General features: G+C 43.9%; 1 protein-coding gene and 1 pseudogene across 4 annotated transcripts in view; one reads left to right on the top strand and one right to left on the bottom strand.

The window, feature by feature from the left end:
* The window catches only part of LOC142566760 (tRNA (34-2'-O)-methyltransferase regulator WDR6), a 247736-nt gene that overhangs the window by 196969 nt on the left and 27342 nt on the right, over nt 1-23425 (top strand). For 2 of the 4 annotated variants that reach the window (XM_075677651.1, XM_075677650.1), the window contains 3 exons: nt 7151-7298; nt 10515-10650; nt 18491-18625. In XM_075677651.1, coding sequence (XP_075533766.1) covers nt 7151-7298; nt 10515-10650; nt 18491-18625 — 419 coding nt within the window. Of the gene's footprint in view, nt 1-7150; nt 7299-10514; nt 10651-18490; nt 18626-23425 lie in introns of those variants that run through there. The other 2 variants (XR_012825126.1, XR_012825125.1) reach the window with 2 other exon arrangements.
* LOC142566777 (uncharacterized) lies at nt 14347-16341 on the bottom strand (annotated as a pseudogene).

The following is a 23425-nucleotide window of genomic DNA, read 5'->3' as shown; positions in this document are numbered from 1 at the left end:
AAGCACACAGACCAACGCGGCCCGCGTGCTTGCAGTACAGTAAAACCTCATTAAACCGTACCCGCTTAAACAGTAGTTCATTTTAACAGTAGTAAAGTCAAATCCCCTACTCAGAGGCCATTGAACATAATGTGTTTTGTATCCGCAAAAACCGTACCTGCTTATTGCGTACGTATTGGTTAATACATAGTGTTTCCACTATTCGTCAAGCAATCACGGCAGTGTGTTATCCCCATCGGGCAGCCCGTCCGAGAAACAAGCCTCAGAGATCGGAACAACAGCCTCCAAGGACCCTTTGCGTTTACGCATGAAGCGACGTCAACATCAACATCACTTTGGCGTTGTGTAAGCAAGGGCTTGCGCCGTGCCGAAGCTTGGATAAAAAACACCAGGGTGCTCAGCATAGAAGAAAAATTGCATGTCGTTCGTGCTATCGAACGTGACACGAAGAAGTCAGCGCTGCCATATGACAGGCTTCTACTGTTGACTACGGTGTGTGGCATTTAAAATGAGAAGTTGCTCGGCAGCACTGCTGCGACGGCGAAAAGATGTCGGCTACAAGGTGCGACTTTTCGCCGCTGTTGCTTCTGTTGCCGAAATGTCACCTAACGACAGTGATGAGGACGACGTGGAAAATGACAGCACGAGCGATTCAGGCCCCTCAGTGGCAGAAGCTGCACATTACGTCAGCCTCATGAATGCAATCATGGAGACGAGAACAGCACCCCGCAATGAAAAAGGCGCCCAGTGACTTCTGCAGCGCTGCTGCGTCCGTGCACGGAGAATAGGCATCTGCTATGCGAGTGTTTGCAGAGAAGAGAGGGCGGGCTGAAAAACTGGCTCGCAGCTTCAGTAAGTTTGAGGCCACTGTCGTCGCTGCTACGTCGCCGCGGCATCAAACGAAAATAACGAAACTTGTCGTGTGAAGTGAATAAATACTGCATGTTATTCCCCTTTCATCGCATTCTCTCCGAGTTCCATTTTTGACAGGTAAGTGGGTGATCTCGTGCTATTTCGGTTAAGCAGTGCTACCGTTTAGTACAGACTTTTTCTGAGCTCCGGCCAACTACGGTTTGGCAAGGTTTCACTGTAGTTGCCGGCTAGTCGGCTGCGAACCTGAATCCTGCTTCAACTGCTGTCACTCTAACCCATACGCATGATCTCACGACCAATCACTGATGAGCCATCTATAGGATTTTTAGCAACAAGCTCTCCACGACGGTTTGCGGCCAGTTATCACATCAGCTGGCAGCGAATTTTTGTAGGCCTAATGGGAGCTGCATCGTCGGATGTCGGGGATTAAAGTTACGTTTACCGAATCAAGGCATATCTATTCACAGTGGTTGCACGACCCTCAGAAAACCGACCAACCGCCTCGCCAACGAAAGCGAGTGCACAGGATGATAGTTGCGTATAACGGCCGCCATCTCCATCTTTGTGAAGTACCATATGGTGGCCCTTTGTTCCATATGCCATTCATAGGTGCACAACAGTCTCTTTTCATAACTTCGAGCGACCTGTCACAAGACTAGCTTTGGAGTTTCATGGCGGGCTCGAAAATATAATGCGGCAGCATGCTGGCCCCCAGCTGCAAACGGCAGATTAACGCGGATGAAAAAAAAAAAAGCGGGAGGTGGGGGCGGGGGGCACGTCGAGCGAATGTGCTGTGGGCCTCCTGATTTGAGAACTCTTTACCGTCAGTGCCGACCATGGTCGACGCTTGTGGCGCCGGTGACCACGCTGAGCGGTGTTGAGTGACAGGAAGCACATTCCCTGCTTTTGTCTGTGATGCAGATTGGTCTTAACGAACTGACGATAACCCATTTCAACCGCCTGCCATAAAGATGGAAAAACCCTCCTGTTTTCTGGAAGAAAACTGGAAAGTAATACTGTCTAAGTAATAGAAGATTGCCATTAAGCACAGTATGGGCCTTTATTAAATTGAGAACCCCATAGGTATTTAGGACAACTTCACTATTACTTAACTTCAGAGGAAAAAAAGCACTTAATTCTATTTGACAGTAGTTATAGTAGCAAACCTTATTAAAAAATATATCTGTGGAAGACATTCTGTTGAGAAAGATATTTTCTAGACCTTTGTATATGAAATGATTCTTTATCAGTGCTGGCATACTAATCTGAGGTTCTCTTTGATAAGAGTAGTGTATACTATACATCTCGATTCATAGGTACCTAAGTTACTGATAGGGAGCAAGATTGTTGTTAACTAATGTGATTAGCCTCCTGAATATGTGCAGCACTGTTTCTTGCACAAAATTTGGAAGCATAAAAGTTTGTGATAAATTTCTGCTAATATTCAATATTCATTTTCTTTTTCTTCATTCGATTCAATATTCTATTTGAAATCTACTACTCGGTATTCGCACAACCCTACTTATACCTGCTTGTAGTGAAGGACCAGATATAATGCGGTCTTTTTTGACTCCTGTTTATCATCCCATAGAACTCAATCTATGTGCATACCACCTATAGTGCAGCTGCGTGGCACAAAATACCAGTTATAATGTGGTTGCCGGAAAATCCTGCAGACAAGTGAGGCAGCGAACGCACTTCTCAACGATGTGCGCAGGCCGCGGGGAGAGCAATGAGGGTGGTGCGGAGGAGGAGGTGCAGAGCTAGCGAACAAATAGAAAACAGGGGAAAGAAAAGAAAATACGGCAGCAACGCGCTTCGGGGTCTCCACGGGTGCGTGGGGATTGCCTAGGCAACGGAGAAGCCTTTTGCTGCTTTTGCTCCAGCCACTTGTCAGCTGCCTGTAGTCCGCATGGAACATGTGTGCATTGCTGCTCTTTGGCTTTTCAGTTTGTGTGCAGAAAGTAAATACAGTCACTGGCTGATCTTTTTCAAATGCGGATGGGGTCACAAAAATGTCTGAATTATCAAACTGGCCAGAAAATTGGATTCTTACGGTAAAGTCAATTTGATGTTGTTGACAACCCCAGCACTGCGGAAAGATCGGTTGAGGCCGTGAGTACATTTCATGTTCGCCCGTTGTAATGCCCATCATCGCGAAGTGCAGATATCATGCATACAACCTTGACTTCGCAAATTCCTAATTTTGGAATGTTGTCCACACGCAAATTTTTGCCGTTCCTCAAGTACTCACAAGCTTTGAAGACGTGTTAAGTGAGAGGCATATGAAGCAGCATTCGCTCCAGGCTGCTGGCGCTTTTCGTCGTAACGTCGTCCCACTGTGGGCAACGCTATCAGCCACAGGGCTGGAATAGACACAAAAGCATGGCTGGCTTCGCTTTGTGCCACCAATGTCAAGATTTTATCGACACGGCACACAAGCGTATCTTTCATTGCCGACTCTCAAATTGAATAAAATTATATATTTTTTTCTTTCAAATTCGCTTATTCCGATTGCCCAATAATTTGGAAAATTTTGCTGCCCCTTCTGTGTAAGAAAAGTCTGTTTCTGACTGTACTTATTTGCATAAACGATTGAATTTCACTCTAATGAAATTTGTGTATAATGAAGCAAATTCCCGATTTTACTGATTTCATTATATCGAGGTATAAGTGTACATGCACCGGGAGCAGCCCCTCCTTTGGTTTTATAAGACCCTCAATAAGGAATATGGAAAGCTAGTTAACGGTGCTTTGAAACTAGCATCTTCCATTGAAAGTTCTGCTTGATGACCCTGGACAACAACTGTCTTCCATCTTCAATGACCGACGTGACATTACAAGGTGTGTTGCGGACAGCAAAGAGTGTGGTGACATTAAACACGACTGCCTGTCTACAAGCAATATGCATTTCTCAGTAAAGTGTGATGCCCACGAGACTCCTATAGAAGTTTCGTTTTGCCCTCGCTGGTTTTGAGTTGTGTAGCCCTGTTTTATGAAGTTCTTTCCCTAGCTCTGACAGCTTCTCAAAAGAAAAAAAAAAAATTACATTTTATTTTTTTTGCACTCCTGGATTACAGCACTTTCAGCCTCAAGATAGTGTATAAGGCAAACAGCCACGTCAGAAACTTCATTGTAAAGATGAAAAGAAAGCATGGTGTTGCAAGCATTAGACAACAAGTCAGTGTTGACGGCTGATGTAAACACTCTGGTCTGCTCGTTTTGTGGCAAAGATGTGTGCATTGATTGTTGAAAATATGCTCAACGGCACTGCCATTTGCCATTTGTAGCGTCATGCTACATTCGGGTGGGTAACAATTTTGCTTTTCAGCTGCTGCTATCGGAGTATGCAAAGAAGCAGTGGCAATATTATGAAGCAAAGCTTTCTTTACCCAATATCCTGTTGTTTTACCTGGGACGGCCGGGTTCTTGCCAAGTAAATTCCTCCTCACTCTTGGAAACAAAAACAAAACAAAAATAAGCATGTGCGACAGTGGAAGTTGAACCTCGACCCCCCAGCACAGCAGCCTGATGCTCTTTAGGCCACAGTGACACGTGTACTTCCATCGTGCCAATGCCAGCTAGCTCTTTCAGATGATCGCTGCATGTTGATTATGATTTTGATACCATGGCAAGTACCCATAACCGGAGATTGGTCAAGAAGCCAGTGGTACATCTCATGCCAATGCTGACTAGCTCTTTGAGATGATCGCCACATGTTGATGGTGATTGTGATTCCAATTTTTCATACGTGGAACACACTCTCAATGGGGGATCGGCCTAGAAGCAGCCGGTACATTTAAAATAAATAAGAAGAAAGGAAGAAATACTAGCCAGTATAAGGATTGTCACATTGCTTAGCACAATTGCGCAAACGGTCATGCACACCCGAGCATGTAACAAAAATGCATGAATGAAATAGGCAAATTTCAAGCATTTGATAACAGCTTCACGAAAGCTTCGCATCGCGTAGATTTCATCAACCTTCTTTGCAGCCCTCACTACATAACTTCCTTGAACCCTTCTTGAATGTGAATGTGTGAAGTCAAGATATTGTGGCCACTATCCCTCAGCTTGCAACTTGGCGAAATGGTGAGTCACTGGGCATCACTCTGATTGCCAGTGTCACTCACAGGTGATGAGTGCTACAAGTAGAAAGTCTGTTGTTGGGGTGAGCGAGTATCAAAATTTTCGAATATGAATCCAATTCGAATACTTAGCATCAAATATCGAATCAAATATTGAATAATGGTATGCACATATATTTATTAGCAAGTTGGTTTATTTTAACATGTTGGGACATTGCAGTTGCATTATCATTGGTAAAAAAATTTAACTAGTAAGGCATTGTACTAAAAGATTATGTATTTGGCTCATGTTAGCTTTGGAAAATTAGATAACTTCTGCTAGTTATTAGCAGCCCACCGTGGTTGCTTAGTGAGTATGGCATTGGGCTGCTAAGCACGAGGTCGCAGGATCCAATCCCGGCCACGGCGGCCACAATTTGATGGATGCGAAACCTGTGTGGTTAGATTTAGGTGCACATTAAAGAACCCCAGTTGTTCCACATTTCTGGGGTCCTCCACTACGGCATGCATCATAATCAGATCGTGGTTTTCGCACGTAAAACCCCATAACTTAATTTTTTTTAATTTCCTTTCCAACCTGTGCCTTGTTATATGGCACCAATTTCCCGTAAACTCGGAGGCATTTGGCCCAGTACCAGTCGTCGCTCATTGCATTTGCTATCAAGCAATAAGCTCGGAGTTGGGGGTGGAACCTGCAAAAAAGTGCCTGTCGCTGTTTGCAAACCCGTGGGCCTTGCTATTGAGAGGCTGGCCTTCCTGCAAAGCTTAGAGGTCCAGTGGCTAAGTGTGTTGTACAGGCGAAATTTTGCCAGCAACATGAAATTATTGCAAAATTCAGCTAAAAATCAGACACACTTCCTCAAATTATATAGAAATAAATGGAAAGAACCATGTTTTTTCATGCTCAGCTAGCAATATATTTGATTTGTTTCAAATATTCGTATCCAATTGAGTACTCAAAAGTTTTCAAATCCCTAGTTTTCAAATAGGATACGAATATGAAAAATGCGAGTTCTGTGAGTGCTGTGTACACAATTGTGTGCACCAACATTGTGTATCAACAGCAAAAGCATTGGTGAAAGTAATGATATTGAACATGTGTGACATAAATCTTGAAACACTTCTCATTGTAATTATGCTGCAAGCTTGAATAAAATGTGCAAAACATTTTGATAAAACAAATGATGAAGGTAGACAGTTGAGTATTTTTGCTTGGTGTGAGTATGTCATTTATGCAGTGGGTTCACTTTCATAGTTTTTTACAATGCTTTGCAATAGGCATAATTTCAAGTGGCTGGATAGGTGCTTTTCAAGCCTGCTAGACATGCAGTACTGTAAAAACCTAAATTAAGTCAAACTGCAATATAAGTCAACCCCCCAAACTATCATTCTAAAAAAATTAAAAAAGTATACTAAACCGATAAAAAATGACCAGTTTATAAAATGGGGGTCAACTTATTGCTGCGGCTTTTTGAAAAAAGTTTGACCTATACTCTGGTTTTTACGGTAGTTGATGTTTTCATATCGATTTTCCAGTAGTGAGCTTTTGCGCGGAGTCCACATTCTGTAAACTTGACAAAACTCACTAAATAATTGAAAATGCTTATTCTATTCAGCACTTGTGTACTTTTTATGATTCTGAAGATGTAAGGAATGCGGTGAAAATAAGTTATCAACATTTATTGGCACCTGAAAGGGCTAAGTAACATTTTCCTGATGCATTGTAAAAGAAAAAAACCTTGCACAACAGCAGAACAATTCAGTTTTTGTGACCAGAGCTCCCTGAAGCATTTTAAGAGCACAGAAACTGTGTTAATTGTGCTGTTTGTAATATTGTGAAATATGAACAGGAATATTCTTGTAAACATTTCATGCCACTATGGTTTTCGGTGTACTATTGACAAAAGCAGCGGCAGCAGCATGGACATGGAAGAGCCAGTAGCACAACCCAACTGTCAGAACTGTATTGTAAATACTGTTAATGAGGGCTTGCCTTGAAATGACAGCAAAGTTACTTTCCTGCACCCGAATCCTTTTTTTGATGTTCCCACCTTCTTCATGTAGCCCTTACAAAGATATGGTGCTTGTGTTTTCAATCTTTCCCACACCTTTGTTCTTTCTGCTGGCAGATTGTTATTGTTCTGCTTCATGATGAAACAGTGTTTCCAATTGCTGTGGTATCATTACAGACTATTTCGGTACCAATGGGCAGGGCCTCTTGACATCCTGATGGTTATTCCAGCAGGTCAGCACTGCCTGTTTCGGGTTCTGCGCACCCCACTTCCACAGCCATCAAATCAGCAGCTCACACCACTCCAGCGTCAACAGCTACAACAGGTGGGTGTACGCTAATGTGTTTTTTCTTAATAAAATCAATAATTATTGCATTTATTTATTTATGATACAGTCGACTTCCATTAACCCTTTGAGGGTGAATGACGTAAATATACGGCGCCGTGAACAAGTCCAAAAATAGTCGATGCCATATATTTACGGCGCCGTCTGTACGTTTAAAAAGCACGCCGATTTCCTAACCTTTTCTTTTCTGTCATGTGCTGCCACTATGTGGGAATACAGGGAATTCTTTCCGCGCGCCTCCCTCTCTCGGTTTTCATTGCATGGCTTGTTTTAGTGCTAATTCGCTCGCGCGCGTCTATATAATACTGCTCACGCATTGACGTGCGTGCGGGCGGACAGCGGTTCGGGTTTTGTTTCGCGGGCGGTTTCGGCTTCTTACGCTTGAAAAACTGATGGCTATCTCGTTACTAATCGCACAAAGGGCGACCGCCTCTTTCTCGCTCGTTTAGTGCTCACGGGGGTGTGCATAGGAACGATGCCGTCGTGCATGCGTTTCCATTGCTTGTTTTTTTTGTTACACTCGCGAAAACTAATTGCCTCTGGTTGGCGATAAGATGAAGATTAGCGGAAGTTTGTCACACGTTGTGCTTTTTTGACGGGCACACAACCACACAGCTTTCTTGAGTGCGTGCACCTACGCAGTTCGATTACGCTATGGATGTACATGTTAGATATTAGTGTAAGAGCAGGAACATTTGAGTCTTGCAAAATATTCTTGTGTGCGCATTTTCAAGGCCTTGAGCTATGTGTATAAAAATGCATCAAATTTGTAATTCTTATAAGTTAATTTCATGTTTTATTGTTGTTTTCATGAATGGAGAGTACATATATACCAACGGAAAATATTTTTTTCTCACTTTACGGTCACCCTAGAAAAATTGTGGTGAATTTTTTTCAAAATAAGTCCCTAAGAAGAATTAGAATCTGCAATAAAAAAAATCGACCCTAGGCGGTTGCATATGGCGAAAAAAAATCGACCCTCAAAGGGCTAATTCGACCCAAACGAGGTCCACAAAACTGGTTTAATTATACGGCAGGTAAAAATAAATGAGCCAGAAAAAACACCAAACACACTGCTGAATCATTTGGCAGTATATTCCCCAATTCTGTTTTCTTGTTACCATGGATAATTCGACATTTGGTTAATTTGGACTTCTTTTTTTCTTTTTACCCTGTCAAATCTGAATCAACAAGGTTTTACTGTATTGTGAAATTCTTTAAATTAGACAGCCACTTGCCACGGTGGCTCACTGGCTATAGTGTTCTGCATCTGAGCACAAGATCGCAAGTTTGTTTCTCGGCCATGACCGGCTCCGGGGTTGTAGTGGCTCTGGCGTTGCCCTGCTGAGCTCGAGGTCGCGGGTTGGATCCCAGCAGTAGTGGCCACATTTTCGATGAGGGTAAAATGCAAAGGTTCATGTGTACTTAAGTTTAGATGCACTGTGTCCCCCCAGGTGTCCAAAATTCATCTGGCGTACTCCACTCTGGCGTGCCTTATAATCACATACATAGTTGTTTTGCACATAAAATCGCAGAATTTAATTTTGATTCTTGGCCATGGCAGCCGCATTCTGATGGGTGTGGAATGCAAAAACGCTCATGTTGCACACTAAAGAACGCCTGGTGGCCGAAATTAATCTGGAGCCACTCACTGTGGCATCTCTCTTAGCCTGCATTTTGATTTGTAATGCTGTACCCCACAATTTGATTTTGTTTAGATAGCTGTAATTAAACCACATAAGAGTAAATTTGGAAAAGATATGTATGGACTTTTTTTTGTAATCAAAATTTTTATGTCAATGAAATACAGGATAAGTTTTTCAGAAATAGTCTGCCAGTCATTTGATGTAGTGTGTCTCCTCAGTGTTCCTGTGCTTGACTTCTTTAACTAGTGACAATACATTTTCTGAATTTCTAGTTCTGAAATTGTGCTCTAGGAACACTTTAGGGCCCTCAGGTTTGTCTCTGGGGTCTGTAAAACCTTCATTCACTACTGAAGCTCCCTGAATTTTACGCCTAGATGAGGAAGTCAAATAAAGCATTGCTGAGCCATTGCGCCTTTGACGTGTCAAGCCAAAGCTGCGCCTCCTTATGTCTTTAGAGCAGTTATCTATGCAGCTTTTGATTTATCGTGGTGCTGTGCACATAACAACTGGTGAACTGGAGCAATGCAAGGTATCCCTTCTTCTTGGAGGTAAACAAACACTCACCACCGGTAACAACAAAAGAAGAACAAAGTTTATGACATTTTGAGACCTTTGTTTGGTTTCCTTGTTCAGAAATGCAAAAGAGACAGCACCAAAATGACATAGCTGTTGTGATCGCGACTAACCATTGTACAGGGTCCTGAATATTTGGCTGTGCGTGTTCAGGCAAATATTTTCTACTCACGGCTGCACTGTTCTTGCTCAAATTTTGCAGAACGATCGCATTTTGTTGTCGACTTCGTTTAGTATAACACTTGGCAGGACTAGTCGCCTGTTTTGTAAGACAAAAATGAGAAACTGTTTTCGCCTATGGGAAAAATGGCGCCTGAAAAGCCGTCCCTGGCACAGACTTGTGTCGCCGCCTGCCGGCAGCAGCAGGAAGGAGCCGCTGCCGTGTAAGCGGCTGATTTCAAGATGCCGTTTTGTCTGCGAAGCTGCTCCTTCCTGCTGCTGCCGGCAGGCGGTGACACAAGTCTGTGCCAGGGACGGCTTTTCAGGCGCCATTTTTCCCATAGGCGAAAACAGTTTCTCATTTTCTCATTTTTTCACACAGTTATAAGGCAAGGCCCAGCTTCTTTTGTATTTGCGAACAAAGGACCTGCACGAGTCTTGAATGTTGTAAACAATGTTCTTCCTTTTTGTTGTTGTTGTTTGTTGCCTGTGGTGAGTGCTTACCTCCACAAACATGTGTGCCCCTCACCAGACGATGTTATGTCGAACCGTAGATTATGTTGTCCGTTTGTGAGCACATGCCTGATTCATAGTTTCTTTAGTTGCGTCATTATTTTTTGTCATGGATAGTAACCTCCACTCTCCTTTTCCTGGGCACTGGCGTTACTTTTAGTGGTGCAGAATGGTGCTTAATGCATTTAGGATTGACAGAAACACCCCTTTCCAGTATTAACTGAGGCATTTGGGCTGTATGACTTGGGATAAAAGTGAAATTAAGCAGCCCTCAAACCAGCAGCACTCTTTGTGTTATCTGCAGTCGTCCTTGCTATTGTCTTCTGGCAACGATGGTCTACTTCGTTTCTGGAAGTTGGAGAGCTCGAAATGTGACCTGATTGCTGTCTTCCACCGGCACCAGTCTGGCATAAATGCCCTTGATGTGTACGCATTGCAAGGTGAGCTGTCTATTTCTTTTATTGTTATTTACCGGTATTTTATTTCCTTTTTTTTATTGTTTCTGCACCTTGCTAAGACCTTGGTGTGCCACAGTCATAGCACAGAGTGTAGCTACTTGCCCACATATTTGCAATCCAGGGAGAAGTACAGAGCTTAGTGTTATTTTTGTTTTAACCACATTGCTAGTGCTTTTTGATCAGTGTATGAAAACGAGATTCAAGTCTTTTCGACTGCTTCAGTTGTTGCACCTCACCACAAAGTCGTTTTGCATTTTGCTTCCACTAATGATAGCATTAACCGCCTCTTACAGCCATAACTTTTTTTTTTGCTTGAAACAAGAAAAGCTATACAGTGTAACTATATATCATGCTATGCATTCACTGCCATGCAGAGAAAGATCTGCATCGGCGCAATTCAGAATGTGAGGTGTTGAGATCGGGGACCGAGTCTCCTGCTTTTATTCTGTTGCATTGCCTCTCACTTGCACTCTTCATGTACTATTAGCCCCGAGAACGAACTACAGGGGCACTGCGAGCACTGCTCGCGTGACGTCAGGGCACAGATTCGTGCCTGTCGTCTGCTGCAGTTTGGGCGGTGTCCGGGCGCCTTCTGCAGTGTTTCCGTTTGTTCGCTCTCATTCCCTGTGCTTGTATACTTATGGCGGTCGCCTCAAATATATTTTTACAATGTCTTTGTTCGTGAAAAGTTATTCAGAGAGCTTATTTCCTAAATGAAAATACATTTCTCAAAGGTAATGCTACAGTATCAGCCGAAGGAGCTTGGACCAGCCCATTGCGGGTTTTCGTGCGCGGATCTACACTCTGCAGCAGTAGCTCGCATGAATAATAAAAGCATAAATGCAAAAGGATACCATACCTACCATGGTGCAACATGCATGTCACAATTAAGCACTGGCTATATATGACTTCTACAACATTTATCTTGATTTTAACTCACTAAAACACATTTGCTCACGATGAGTGGTTCATGGTGTAATATCAAATTTTTGCATTTCTTCACAGAAACGCTCAGAAGTAACTCTACCAGCATCACTTGCTTAACTGCTTCTCAAAATTAGGCGGTTCTTCACCGGTTAACTTTAAGTGGCGGTAATTTGAAGTAAAGCTAATTGAGGCTTACGGCTGTTTGCAGCATACGAAAAGGAATGTACCAGTATTTATCCTCTTTTTTGTGCTGCCTATTCAACTCACTTGAGCAATTTACTGGTGCTTGTTTCTGGAGGAACAGACATGACGATCGTGTTTGCCGAACTGACTCAGGCTGCTCGGCCCAAATTTTTTAATTAATTATGCCTTTTGGACTGCATGGCTACAGCCAGAACCTCATTTATTACTAGTATGGGACATATTGAAGATATCATTATTCCGCGGTGGAGGTAAAAAAATCAAGTGAAATATGTAAGGCTTGTGGTGTCTTCCTTATGAGGCGGATATGCGAGGTCCTCTTTGATGTGCTGACGAAGTGAATAGTTCTTAGTCTGTATAGTAATTAAAAATGCAGGCTCGAGACATGGTGAGGCAGAAGGTGTTTGAATTTTCATTTTCAAGGTAGCCTTTGCTATGCTGTAGTGCCTCGACTGTACTTTAGCCATTGCAGTTGGCGCTGTAAAAACAGCATCAGGGTTTCAATTCGAAGTTGTTGTGAACTAATGGATTTCATGAACAATGCGTGCCTCACCTTAACGACAGTCGGTTGCTTCCGTTGTGTGAGGGGTGTGCCATATTGTCAATAAAGGCTACTGAGGACCACTATGAAGGCCACTATGATACAGTATACATAGCGCCACTTGATTGGCTCTCGATCTTAATCACGAAACTTTTCTTTCAGGTGATTGTTGTTATGGTATTCGTGAAGCATTTACATGACCCGCCATCGTGTTAATCGCCATGAGCGATGCGTTTTCTGGGTGTGTTTCAGAGAATGGTGAAAGTATAGAGGCAGGCTTTTTCATACAAAATGCCCCTTACTCTTCTTTTTAGGCATTAATAAAGTGGCCATATTTGACTAGAACAACTCACCAGAGTAATAAAGTTTGTAAACAGGGAAACAGGGATAAAGTGCCTCATAAGGATCTCTCTCTCCCTTTTTTCTTTTGTCTTGGTGTTGCCCTGGCTCCCCCCCGCCCCCTTTTTTTCTTTTTTTCTCTCTGCCTTTCTTTCTTTTCTTTTCTCCCCACGCTCCCACTCTTCCGCTCTTGTCCCCCCGTCTTGGGAAAGAAGCTCACAGACGTCGGACGACAGCGCTCGTTTCCTCTGAAGTCTCTCTCTTTAAAACCAGCCGCGAGCGACAACACCCGCACGTGACGTCACTGCACTAACCGTTTAAAACTAACATGCCGTGGATGACGAGGCCGCCTTTGACGAAGATAGGTCCTCCTATCGAAACGTTGGCCAGCCTTTCTGAGGCACCTTATCCCTGTTTACAAACATTATACCACAGTGTGCTATTCCATCTGTCAGCCCCTTTCTTGATTTTGGATCACCAGAGTAATAAGAATTGATGACAGCTTCGCTGGGAAGTGTCTTTGCAACACAGATAACATGTTGACACCAAATACCTAGATTTTTCTTCCATGTAAAATGCAATGTCTCTCATAACTAAGTAGTACTAAGGGAATGTTGAGTGTTGTTTAGCTGAGCATCATACACAACTTTGCATGTTCAATTTGCAGATATTCTTTTTACGCAAAATTTGTGAACAGACACAGCACATATGTGCATTGCAGAACCACTAGACCCCTTCAATGCTACATAGCTTGTGATAGCCAAGCTGCAAATTTTCTCGACTCACACAGTATGAAGAAGAAATTACGATTCAGCCATGGCAGCAGAAGGAAGCCGACAGATCCTTCAATAAGTGTGGCTCGAGCCACTGATACCACAAGCATGCATGAAGGGAACGAGAGCATGTGGCAGTCGAGCAAAATGGAACAAGCGGTGTCCTGGCCGTGACGTCACACGCGAGAGGGCGCCACTCCAACTTCTTGCTGCAAAAGCAGTGTGTGGCACAGACACCTAATGTTCCCCAGCACAACAGGAAATCACCAGACTCAGAGGAATACTAGGCTAACCTGCAGCATTTCTTGTTGCTTAATTATAATGCATTGTGGTGATGATGCTGTCGATGTGCTTAAGGCTACCCTCGGATACCAACTTTTTTGTTTATTGAGATATCTTAGTGACAATTTCAGGATAGGCTCATAGCAAAAGCTTTAGTAGAACTACAAAATTTTATGCAGTTATGTTCACTGGTTCTCAAGTTACAGCAATATGTCAGAATGGTGCACATGGTTTTCTCATTCCAGGCCTGGAGAATTTTCAAAAGGTGCTGCAACTGTGAAATTCACTATGATCATTACCCGCTAAATACCTCAGGGCTAGACAGAGCCCTTTTTTAAAATGTCCTTGCTGAAAATTTTAGCAGACCACCGAATTTAATGTTGGTGATTAAGAATTTATCAATCAAATTTTGGTTATATATCAAATCACAGACAATATATAAAAAAATGGGCTTGTCTTGCCCCCAGAAATTTATTCAGATACACAATAAAAAAATTTATGCAAATCTGATGAGCGGTTACAGAGATATGGCTGGAACAAGCAGCCTCAGCAGCCAAAAAAGTAATTTTGAGAAAATGAGCTTTGAAAGTTTTGAGCACATGTATTGGTCTAAAATCACCCTGCAGCGTAACTGGAGATGTCCTTAGGCACTCTCTTCTTTTGCCGCCTTTCCGCCTTCTCTTGCGATTGCTGCTTGGCCTTTTTCAAGTGCAGAGAATCTTTCTCGGCTTCCCGTTGGATGGCCAGGAGGCCAGGTGTTAGCCTCACTGATGAACATAGCTCTTGGGTGGCCCTGTGGCAGCCAGCATTATATGTTAAAACTGCCTCATGCAGTGCTGTCTCCACAGCAATCAGCGGTGCATGCTGCTTTTTGGGCATCAGGGATTACAGCACGGAGTGAAATGATTCTGATGCATTCTGCATCTTTGCTCCCAGGCAGCGTTGCAGAAGAGAAGCCTGTGATAGGCGCTCATAAACAGGTAGCAGTGCTTCTGCAACATAGCCTGGAAGACTGTACCGATGCTTCGGAGGTGGCACACCATCACTATTGCTGGCGTTATGACGACACCACGAGTCTGCACCCTCAGGGCACAAGTCGTGGTGAAGGATTCTCGTCCGTCGATGTCACGTGGTGGCACGATGCCATCACTGCACGCTGCATTGCAGCCACATCATTGGAATTGTTCCGTAGGTCCCAGCCATAATAGTCGCTCAACTTGTCGATGAGGGCCTTTGTCAGCCTGCCCTTCCCTCCTAAAGCCTTGTCACTTTTTTGCACAACGTTGTGCAGTGCTGTTCCCATCCTCTTCTGGACGTGGTTCAGGCATTCCTCTTTCGAAATGGAGACCAGTCCATAAACATTTTCTTGCACAAGGGCAGAGAAGGTGGCACTATCTCCGTCAGACACAAGCGTTGTGCGACGGAGGTAGTGCTTTGGCACCAAACGGGAGAAAAGGATGACAGCTGCCTCAACCTCCATCCTCCCAGACTTATTTAGTCAGTGTTTTTCGGGCACCCATGATCCTCCTGCCGGCTTTCGTAGCCTGGGTCTCCAGGCTTTGGTCCTACTTGGCAACCAAGGCACTGGTTCGATAAAACAAAGGCATCCAAGATGAGGCCCGTGTGATATTCAATTGTTGCACCAACTCCAATATGGGACATGTGGCCACGCTTGTGCCATGTTCCATCAAAGTTTACTGTGATATCCCTGCTGAAATATGGATCCATTTCCTTGTAGGTGGTTTTCACAGCAGAAGCAGATTCTGCATAGAACTTGTCTATGCACTGTGTCTGCAGTTCCCTGAATTTCTTCAAATGCTTCTGAAAAGTCTTATGATGCAGGCCACAGTGGGACACGTTCATCGCTGCCCAAAAGTCATTGAGGGCTGCTTATCCCTTCCCTATCTGTTTTGTTGCCACAATGGCTCTTATATTGAGATCAAAGGCCATTGAGTCATCCTGACGAGCAGAACTCCATGAGCTTGCAACTACTCCACAATGTAAACACAGGAGCTCAAGCTTTGTTACAAGTCCAAGTTGGGTGCCTCCTTGAACCTTCATCCCAGTCGCGAAGCATCTCTGGCACGGGGTCCTGGATAGCAGGTCACCTGGGGCATCCGTTTGCACAGGGAGAAAATTTTCGCCTTCACTTGTAGCGGACACAGCTTCAGAATTGCGCTCCATTGCTTGAAATTTTCACTTCATCGCTGACATAGCGCCAAGTCCTCGTTTCACAGCAGCACATTTTTTATCCGCCGCCTCTTTCTCCTCACACGTCAGGAAATGTGTTTTCAAGTGCACAGTGGACGACACGATCGCACTGTCCAAGGCAAATGAAAGAGAGGATGTGGAACCCGCTGTCGATGAACACGAGACACCAGGCGCCTTTGTCACAACAAATTCTTGCGCTGGTGGAGCAGGAGTCACGTTGATAGAAGGATCGACGCAACCATGCTCTTGCGTAGATGAAGCAGAAGCTGCCCCACAGGAACCATCAGTGCGATCATCGTCGGCGTGCGGGCCAACGGTAAGCTTTGCCATGTGGGCGAGCTTCATAGAACGCTTCCTTGCACCGAACACGTGTAGCGTCTTGAGTTTGTTCGGGCGCATCGTGGTGGTCGACCGCACAACAATCGGCAGGCTAAATGCAACAGCGGTCTCGTAAAGACGGTTGAAAATCGTCTCATAAGGACGGTAGAAACTTGGAGAATATGCAAACGGCTGCAAAAATAGATGATGGCAAGCAGAAAACATAAAGGGCGATGGCAATGGAGAAGCCGAAGCAGATGACGGCCCGCTGAATTGTGCAGGAGACCACTACGTCATCGCACGCAGCAGCCAATGGGAGTCACGGGCTCCCCCGAGTCCTTGAGGAGCATGCGCTTCGCCCAATCTTAGCTTCGCGTGTCAGCCGGGGGAAACTTGAAAGCTCTCACGAGCCCTCCAATTAGGAGCGATTTACGGCTCTGATGCGCTGCCACCGCCGCCGCGGCTGGCGGGGAAAAAAAGCACAAGAATGCACGAACAAAACAACACCCAAATGGTGGCACTCGGGGGAGCGGTGGAGAAATGGCATTCGCACCAAGTAGGGGTATTTTGAGCGCTCACTCGCCGCTCGAGGGCTGCCGCGGCTCATTATAAACTTAATTTGAAATATTTTCGCGATGAATTAGACGTTGATATTTACAAAAATGGTAGTTTATAAGACATACTGCCCGAATATGTGGTTTTCCAAAAATCGACTTTTTCGGGATTTTTTGGTTTTCAAAGGCCGCGTCCCCCTTTAAACTGTTTTGTGATGCTTTAAAATGCATTTGGACTATTTACGGTTTCTTGGGTATTTGCCATATGGAGTCGAAGCAACCTCTCATTAAGTCTGTGCAATACTGAGCCAACCAATGGTGGTTTTCGTTGCTTAATAAGGGCTGTAACACCATATTTTCATGCTGCAACTCTTCTTCTTGCCTTCTTCCGTGTACATAAAACAAGTATCTGTAAAATATGAATTAATTTGAGTTATTGTTCTTTAAATTTATGAAGTGCAGTTTTACTGTTACTGCATCACCAGAATTCTGTGGTGTAGCTGCAAACAGCACCACAAGTTGTCATATCTTGTGGGACCAAGTTGAACAAAAAGTTTGTACTACTACTACTGTTTAACTGAGTGTTGATATAAAATTTTCAATAGGGATGTAGGCTTCCTAAGCTGTATTTTATTTTTCATTTAATTTTTGCATAGTTTTGCGTACTTTCTTTTTAGTTTTCAAAGTTTTTAAATGTTTTGAGCACAGTGCTTTCAAAAACATTTACATACTTTGGCATCAAATTTTGCATGCCCTCTTAAATGGTCATTGCCCTATCTGTGCCAAAAGCCAGCCCACCATGCTGGCCACCATGGTTCCAGGGAGCTTCTGCTCAGACCATTGTTTTGCCATCACAGAAACAAAAGCTTCATGTGCACAGGCTTAGTCTGTAGGAGGTGGCACTAATAAATTCTCCGAAACACACTCTGAGTCCTTCATCACTCTTGAAAGTTTTAAGTCTGGTGTGTGTGTCACAAGTGACAATTCCTTCCGCACGAAAAGAATTCCCAGTTATTGTGAAATTTAAATTCCATTTTTTTCTCTTTCGCTTTACAAAAGCTTTACACAAACATGACCCCACGCAATGTGTTCGTAGGCTAGTTGGTGCAAATCCATAATTACTTTGTTTAGCACAAGACATTGGCCACAAGAGATGACAGGACAGACCTGTCCTGTCATCTCTTGTATCCGTTGTTTTGTGCTAAACAAAGTAATTATGACCTTACACCTAGGAAAAACACATTTTCTGTGCATTTTGTGTAGAAGTTCACTGCAGTGAATGAAAATACGACTTGCTTGCTCCACTATCCAGTGCACCCTGTGGTTGTCAGAATCCTATAGAAGGCAACGCAATTGCTTTTTTAAGCTACCACTCTTTGAAAAAGGCAAAAACAAGAAAAATACCCCGTATTTGTGCCATCCGAGCATTTTAGCCTTATTAGGCACGTAATGTGTGGCTTGACATACTTAAAACTACAAAGTTAGCAATAGTGGCAGTATTATCATTCTTGTTAAATTTCTTTTGGATGTTTATTTTGACCTAGTTGATCCCAAGAATAAAGCAAACTGTGAAATGTGTTGTGTGGCTTGAGAGCGCAGTCCCAGTGGTAAGCACTGCTTTGCTCTCTGCTGTTCAGAAGCATCTGCAACTGCTCTTTACATTTTTGGCTCTGCAGACAGGATGCTGCTCGTGGTCACAGGTGGCGACGACAATGCATTGGTTCTGACTAACTACCTCATTACTGAGGACAACTCGGTGGTAGTCTTAGAAGAACAGATCTTGAACAGTGCACACTCCACGCAGATCACTGGTGAGTGGCTGTCTCTCTTATGCATGTTGCAGTAGCTGGAAGCATCAGTGGCTGGGTGAAAATCCATGTGATCGATAGACATTGCACAGTGCTATACAAGACCGCATGATAGCTGTATGAGAGATATACAGCAATGTTATATCAGACAAGAGAAACACAGGAAGACTGGGCATGTGCTAACTTCCAATAAATATGCATTTGAATGAAGTCAAAGCTTTTGTTACTCACAGATGCCTTTTTGAATAGGGTGCTGAAATAATTAGCTGAGCATCTAGCTGTCACTTAACGTTCTGGAAATTGTACCATGTGATCTATGCACCGCGCTTGTCTTTTGCAATGTTCAAACCTAGTGAGGAATGTTTTAAATATTCAGTCTGTGAACATACCCGTGTGTGCAAGATTAGTAGTATTTGCCAGTATTACCAACTCAATCAAGCTTCCATCATTGTGAGTAGTAAAAGAAAAGCCGTTACAATAAAACCTGTTAAGTTATCAGCTGCTGGCTGGGTGCCTTTTCACTGCAACAACAAAGCAACTACTAGAGGTTCCATGTGCCCCTTTTCATTCTGACATACCCTCTTCCTTCACAATGCACTCTTCCACAGTCTTCACCTGTGTGTGAAGAACACTCAACGCCACGTATCACTCACAACACAAAGTCACGAATCAGTTGCAAGCCATTTCCTAATACAGCTACTGCTGTTAAGAAAAAAATAATGAAGGGTAAATAATTGCAATCAGCGCACTGGTGTTTTGTGTGCAATCCGCATTTAAGCCTCACTGACTGGGTGAAAAGTAAAACATCCTTCGTGGACATAAAGCCCAAACGACATGTGAGCGATTTTGTGCGCAACGGCGACGAGCGACGGCTTCGAGTGACGAAACGGTCCGGTGTGCGAACAGATAGCTAATTCTTGTTGCTCAATTGCTTGGTTCTAGAAATCGTCGTGCGTCGCGCGGAAGTGGTATGAGTGACTAGCCAATAGTGTGCAGCCGGAACTGCATGTACATCAGTCAAGTACTACTGATTTCTGCACGGAACACACAGATGACAAAACTTGAATACGTGTAAGGACAAGAACCTACTGCAAGGCCTTCAGAAATATTTTATGCTATTCTTTACAGCAAAACACAACAATTTAAATAAAGCACATGCAGTGGTGGAAAAGCTGCGCCAATTGCGCCAATCTGCACCAACTGGAATTCGCTGCGCATACTGCTTCGAAAGGGTCTTTTTTGCCTAAATTGCACCATTGCTGCACCACGACCTAGTTTTGGGGGTGCCTGCCCAAATTCACGCACCAGCGATGGCTTCATATGAGTGACAGAAACGAATCTCGAAGGCTACGCTTTCGTGGACTGCACATGGCGGAAGCGATTTGAGGTGCCGGGAGTGCATCTAGGTCGCTATCTTTTACATGTAATTTAGTGCGGCGCTTGGTGGCGCATCTGCATTTGTTGATAGCGGCCGCTGTGACAGCCGACGTAATCCAATTCAACCCCAGTTCGTTTGGTAGCCATGCTGGTCAGTGCTGGTTCTTTTCTGTGGTGTGCATTGTGCTGGTTATGTGGTTCTAGTTCCGCAACTCGAGGGCTGATGTATGATGGCGTTCTCCAAGCTAAAAGGTAAGCAATGGCCACCACTTATTTCGTTTGCTTACTTTCAACTTTACTCTCTCTACTGTAAGACTGTTTTTAAGTGAACTTGAGGTAGTTTAGTTTAGCATGGGGCTTTGTTAACGCATGCATGATGATTGGGTACCGGACCTTGTCGTTAGCAATGCACAGGCCTTTGGTAAAGCTCTTGAACGTGAATGAATGAATGTGTATTCAGCGTTTCGGTAACAAGCATGATTTGAAGCCTTTGTACTACGAGTGCATGTCTGTGTATGTGTTCACACTGATGATTACGGTTCATAATGCGATATCGAAATGTGCTGAATACGTACCAAGCTTGCGAAGCAGCCCAGTGCCATTATGTTGCGTGATTTTGCGCAGCGCAGCCGGCAGCATCATTTTTAGTATGCTGCTACTGACGTCTGTTTCCGCTGTCAATCGTCGCATGCAGCTACATTACATGCACTGGGTGGCTTATCACGTTCCGCAACTGGATTTTTTAGAACTCACCGGACGGCTGTAAATTAGAGCACGCTTGATCTTCCAGTGGTGTAAACCACAATGCATGGAAATAGCTAGTAAATTACAGGGATTAAGCTACCACACAGATGCTTTTCGCAATGTTGGCAGGCACTCTGTGAGCTTCATTAATAAATTGGCTTTGATCATTCACATCGTGAATTTGGTTCTAGTTCTGGAGCGTAAGTTTCATGAACTCAAATACTGATAAAAATTTCCTTTTTAAGTAGTTCCTGCCTCGATCTTTGATTGAACTTTCGAGCTTTTAAGCAGCCATTGTTTGCTCAAGAAACCGCACGTGCTTAGCAACCTTTGAAACTTAATTTCTCCATATGTCATAATTGAAGCAAATGAAATAATTGGTGTCCCGTTTTTTCCAGGTTGGCGCAGTAAATTCAGTCGGGACACATTAAACCAAGATGATGAAAACGGTGACCGCATTCGTCTTTGGTGCAGGCCAGGTGACAAGGAAGAGGATGCATACTGCAATGTGTGCAGCACAACCATACACTGTTTACATCACGGAGCCACAGCAGTCAAAAGGCATTCTCAGTGCAAGAGGCACATAGAGCTTTGCGAAGCTTTGCATGGGCCTGATGGAAAACTGAAGTTGCTGCCAACTGTTCAGGCTGTGCTCAACTTCTCTGGATCAAGAAGCACCACGTCCCTTGCCGACGCAATAACTGCCAGTGAAGCACATTTTGTTTTGGCTATAACATTGAACCGACTTCCGTACAGCTGGGTGGACACAGCGAGACCACTGTATCATGCAATGTTTCCAGACACCAAAATAGCACAAGACTTTTCATGCAGCAGGAAGAAGGCATCTTACATTGTCTCGGACGGCGTCGGTCCTTACTTTGTAGGCCTTGTCTTGAAAGAACTTAATCAGTGTGCTGTCTTTTACAGCATATTTGTGGATGAAACACCCCTGCCAGAGTTGCATTGTCAGCAGCTCGATATTCTTGTTTGTTACTTTTCGGATGTCCAGAAGGAAGTCGTTGTGCAACATTTGCAATCATTTCGCTTAGGAATGCAACTGCGGATATCCTTTTCAACTGTATAAATGAGGCGCTTGAGAACGTTCCTCGCAGAGCCTTTTTTTTTCTTTTTTCAGTGATGGTCCAAATGTCATGAAGTCATTGAAAAAGAAACTTGTTGATGACAATCCTTCGCTTCTAGATGTTGGGGAATGCTGGTTGCACAAAGTGCACAATGCCTATTCACATGGGCTAGATTTCTTTGGTGCTGAAGTTGAAGCTGTGGTGGTTGATACCTACTATTTCTTTAAACACTCAGCGGTGCAGAGTGGTCACCTGAGAGAACAGCAGGGCCTTCTTGGATTGCCGGAGACTGTGTTTCTGCGCCACGTCAACAGTCGCTGGCTGTCACTTGTGCCAGCTCTGGAACGTCTGCTTGAACACTTGCCTGCTTTGAAGAGTGTACTTACTGCCCAAACACCAGCATGCAGTGGTGGAAGTGGGAAAGATAGCTTAATGAGGAACATAAACGACAAAGCTTTTTATGCAAAGGCTCCATTTGTAAAAAACGCAGCTGAGGTTTTTACTAAGTTCCTTACAATCTTTCAGAAAAGTGAGCCCCTTATTCACATTCGTTACTCGGATTCTGTGACACTCGTAAAAAAATTCTTGGAAGATTTCTTAGACTAAGTGCCTTTCATGGCATGTCTGGGTCAGAGCTGGCCGACCTCAACATGGAATGTTCTCAGAACTGGAAATCAAGTGTTGAAATTGGTGCTGACACTGAGGCAGCCATGGCGTCATGGAGCACAGAAGACAAAGCCGCTTTCCGACTTTGGGCAAGACCATTGTACATCAAGTGTGTCAAGTACCTTCTCTAGAGACTCCCTCTTTGAAGCCATGTTCTTGTGCACCTGTCGTGCTTGGAGCCTTGTGCCTCAGTTTCTGAATCTTCGAGAGAGGCTTTCAGACAGCTTGCTAGATATGCACTTCAAGTCATCCCTTCAAGTGACGTGGCATCACTCCTGGATGAAGTGACAGAATTGAGCTTGGATCCATTACCTGAGCATTTGAATGGATGGCTAGATAAGTACTGGCAAAATGTGTTTGAGCGCAAGAATGCCAATAATCAAACAAAATACCCTTTGCTAACGAAGCTCATGAAGGCGCTACTTTTCTTGCCACATGGGAATGCAGATGTTGAACGTGGCTTCAGCCAGAACAACAAGGTCCTTCACGAGAGGTCTAGTCTGTCTCTTCAGAGTATAAATGGTATTTGTCATGCGCTAGCATTTGCACAAAGATATGGCAGTGACCCTTGCAAATTTGCCATTGGCACAGACATTCTCAGAGCTGTGAGAAATGCTTCAAAACGCTATTGAGAACGCACCGCAAAAGAACCGCAGGCTCTTAAACAGCTGTGCACTGGTCATGAACAATTTTCAACACCAAGCAAATCTGAAGCACAGGCACGAAATGAAGTTGTGGATGCAGAGCACATGCTTAAAAATGCTGAAATATTAATTGAGCAGGGGATGAAGATGAAAAATGTCGGTGACATTCAGAGTGGTCAAGCTGTATTGATGCAAGCGAGGGAGAAAATGGCGGCTAGTGTGAAACAGCTATAGCTGGTGAATAAGGCAAAGAAAAGGCAGGGCAGTGCACAATGAAGTGTATGTATACG

This window comes from Dermacentor variabilis, unplaced genomic scaffold, assembly GCF_050947875.1.
Source record: "Dermacentor variabilis isolate Ectoservices unplaced genomic scaffold, ASM5094787v1 scaffold_13, whole genome shotgun sequence".
Lineage (NCBI taxonomy): Eukaryota > Metazoa > Arthropoda > Arachnida > Ixodida > Ixodidae > Dermacentor > Dermacentor variabilis.
This window is presented reverse-complemented; position numbering and strand designations above follow the sequence as displayed.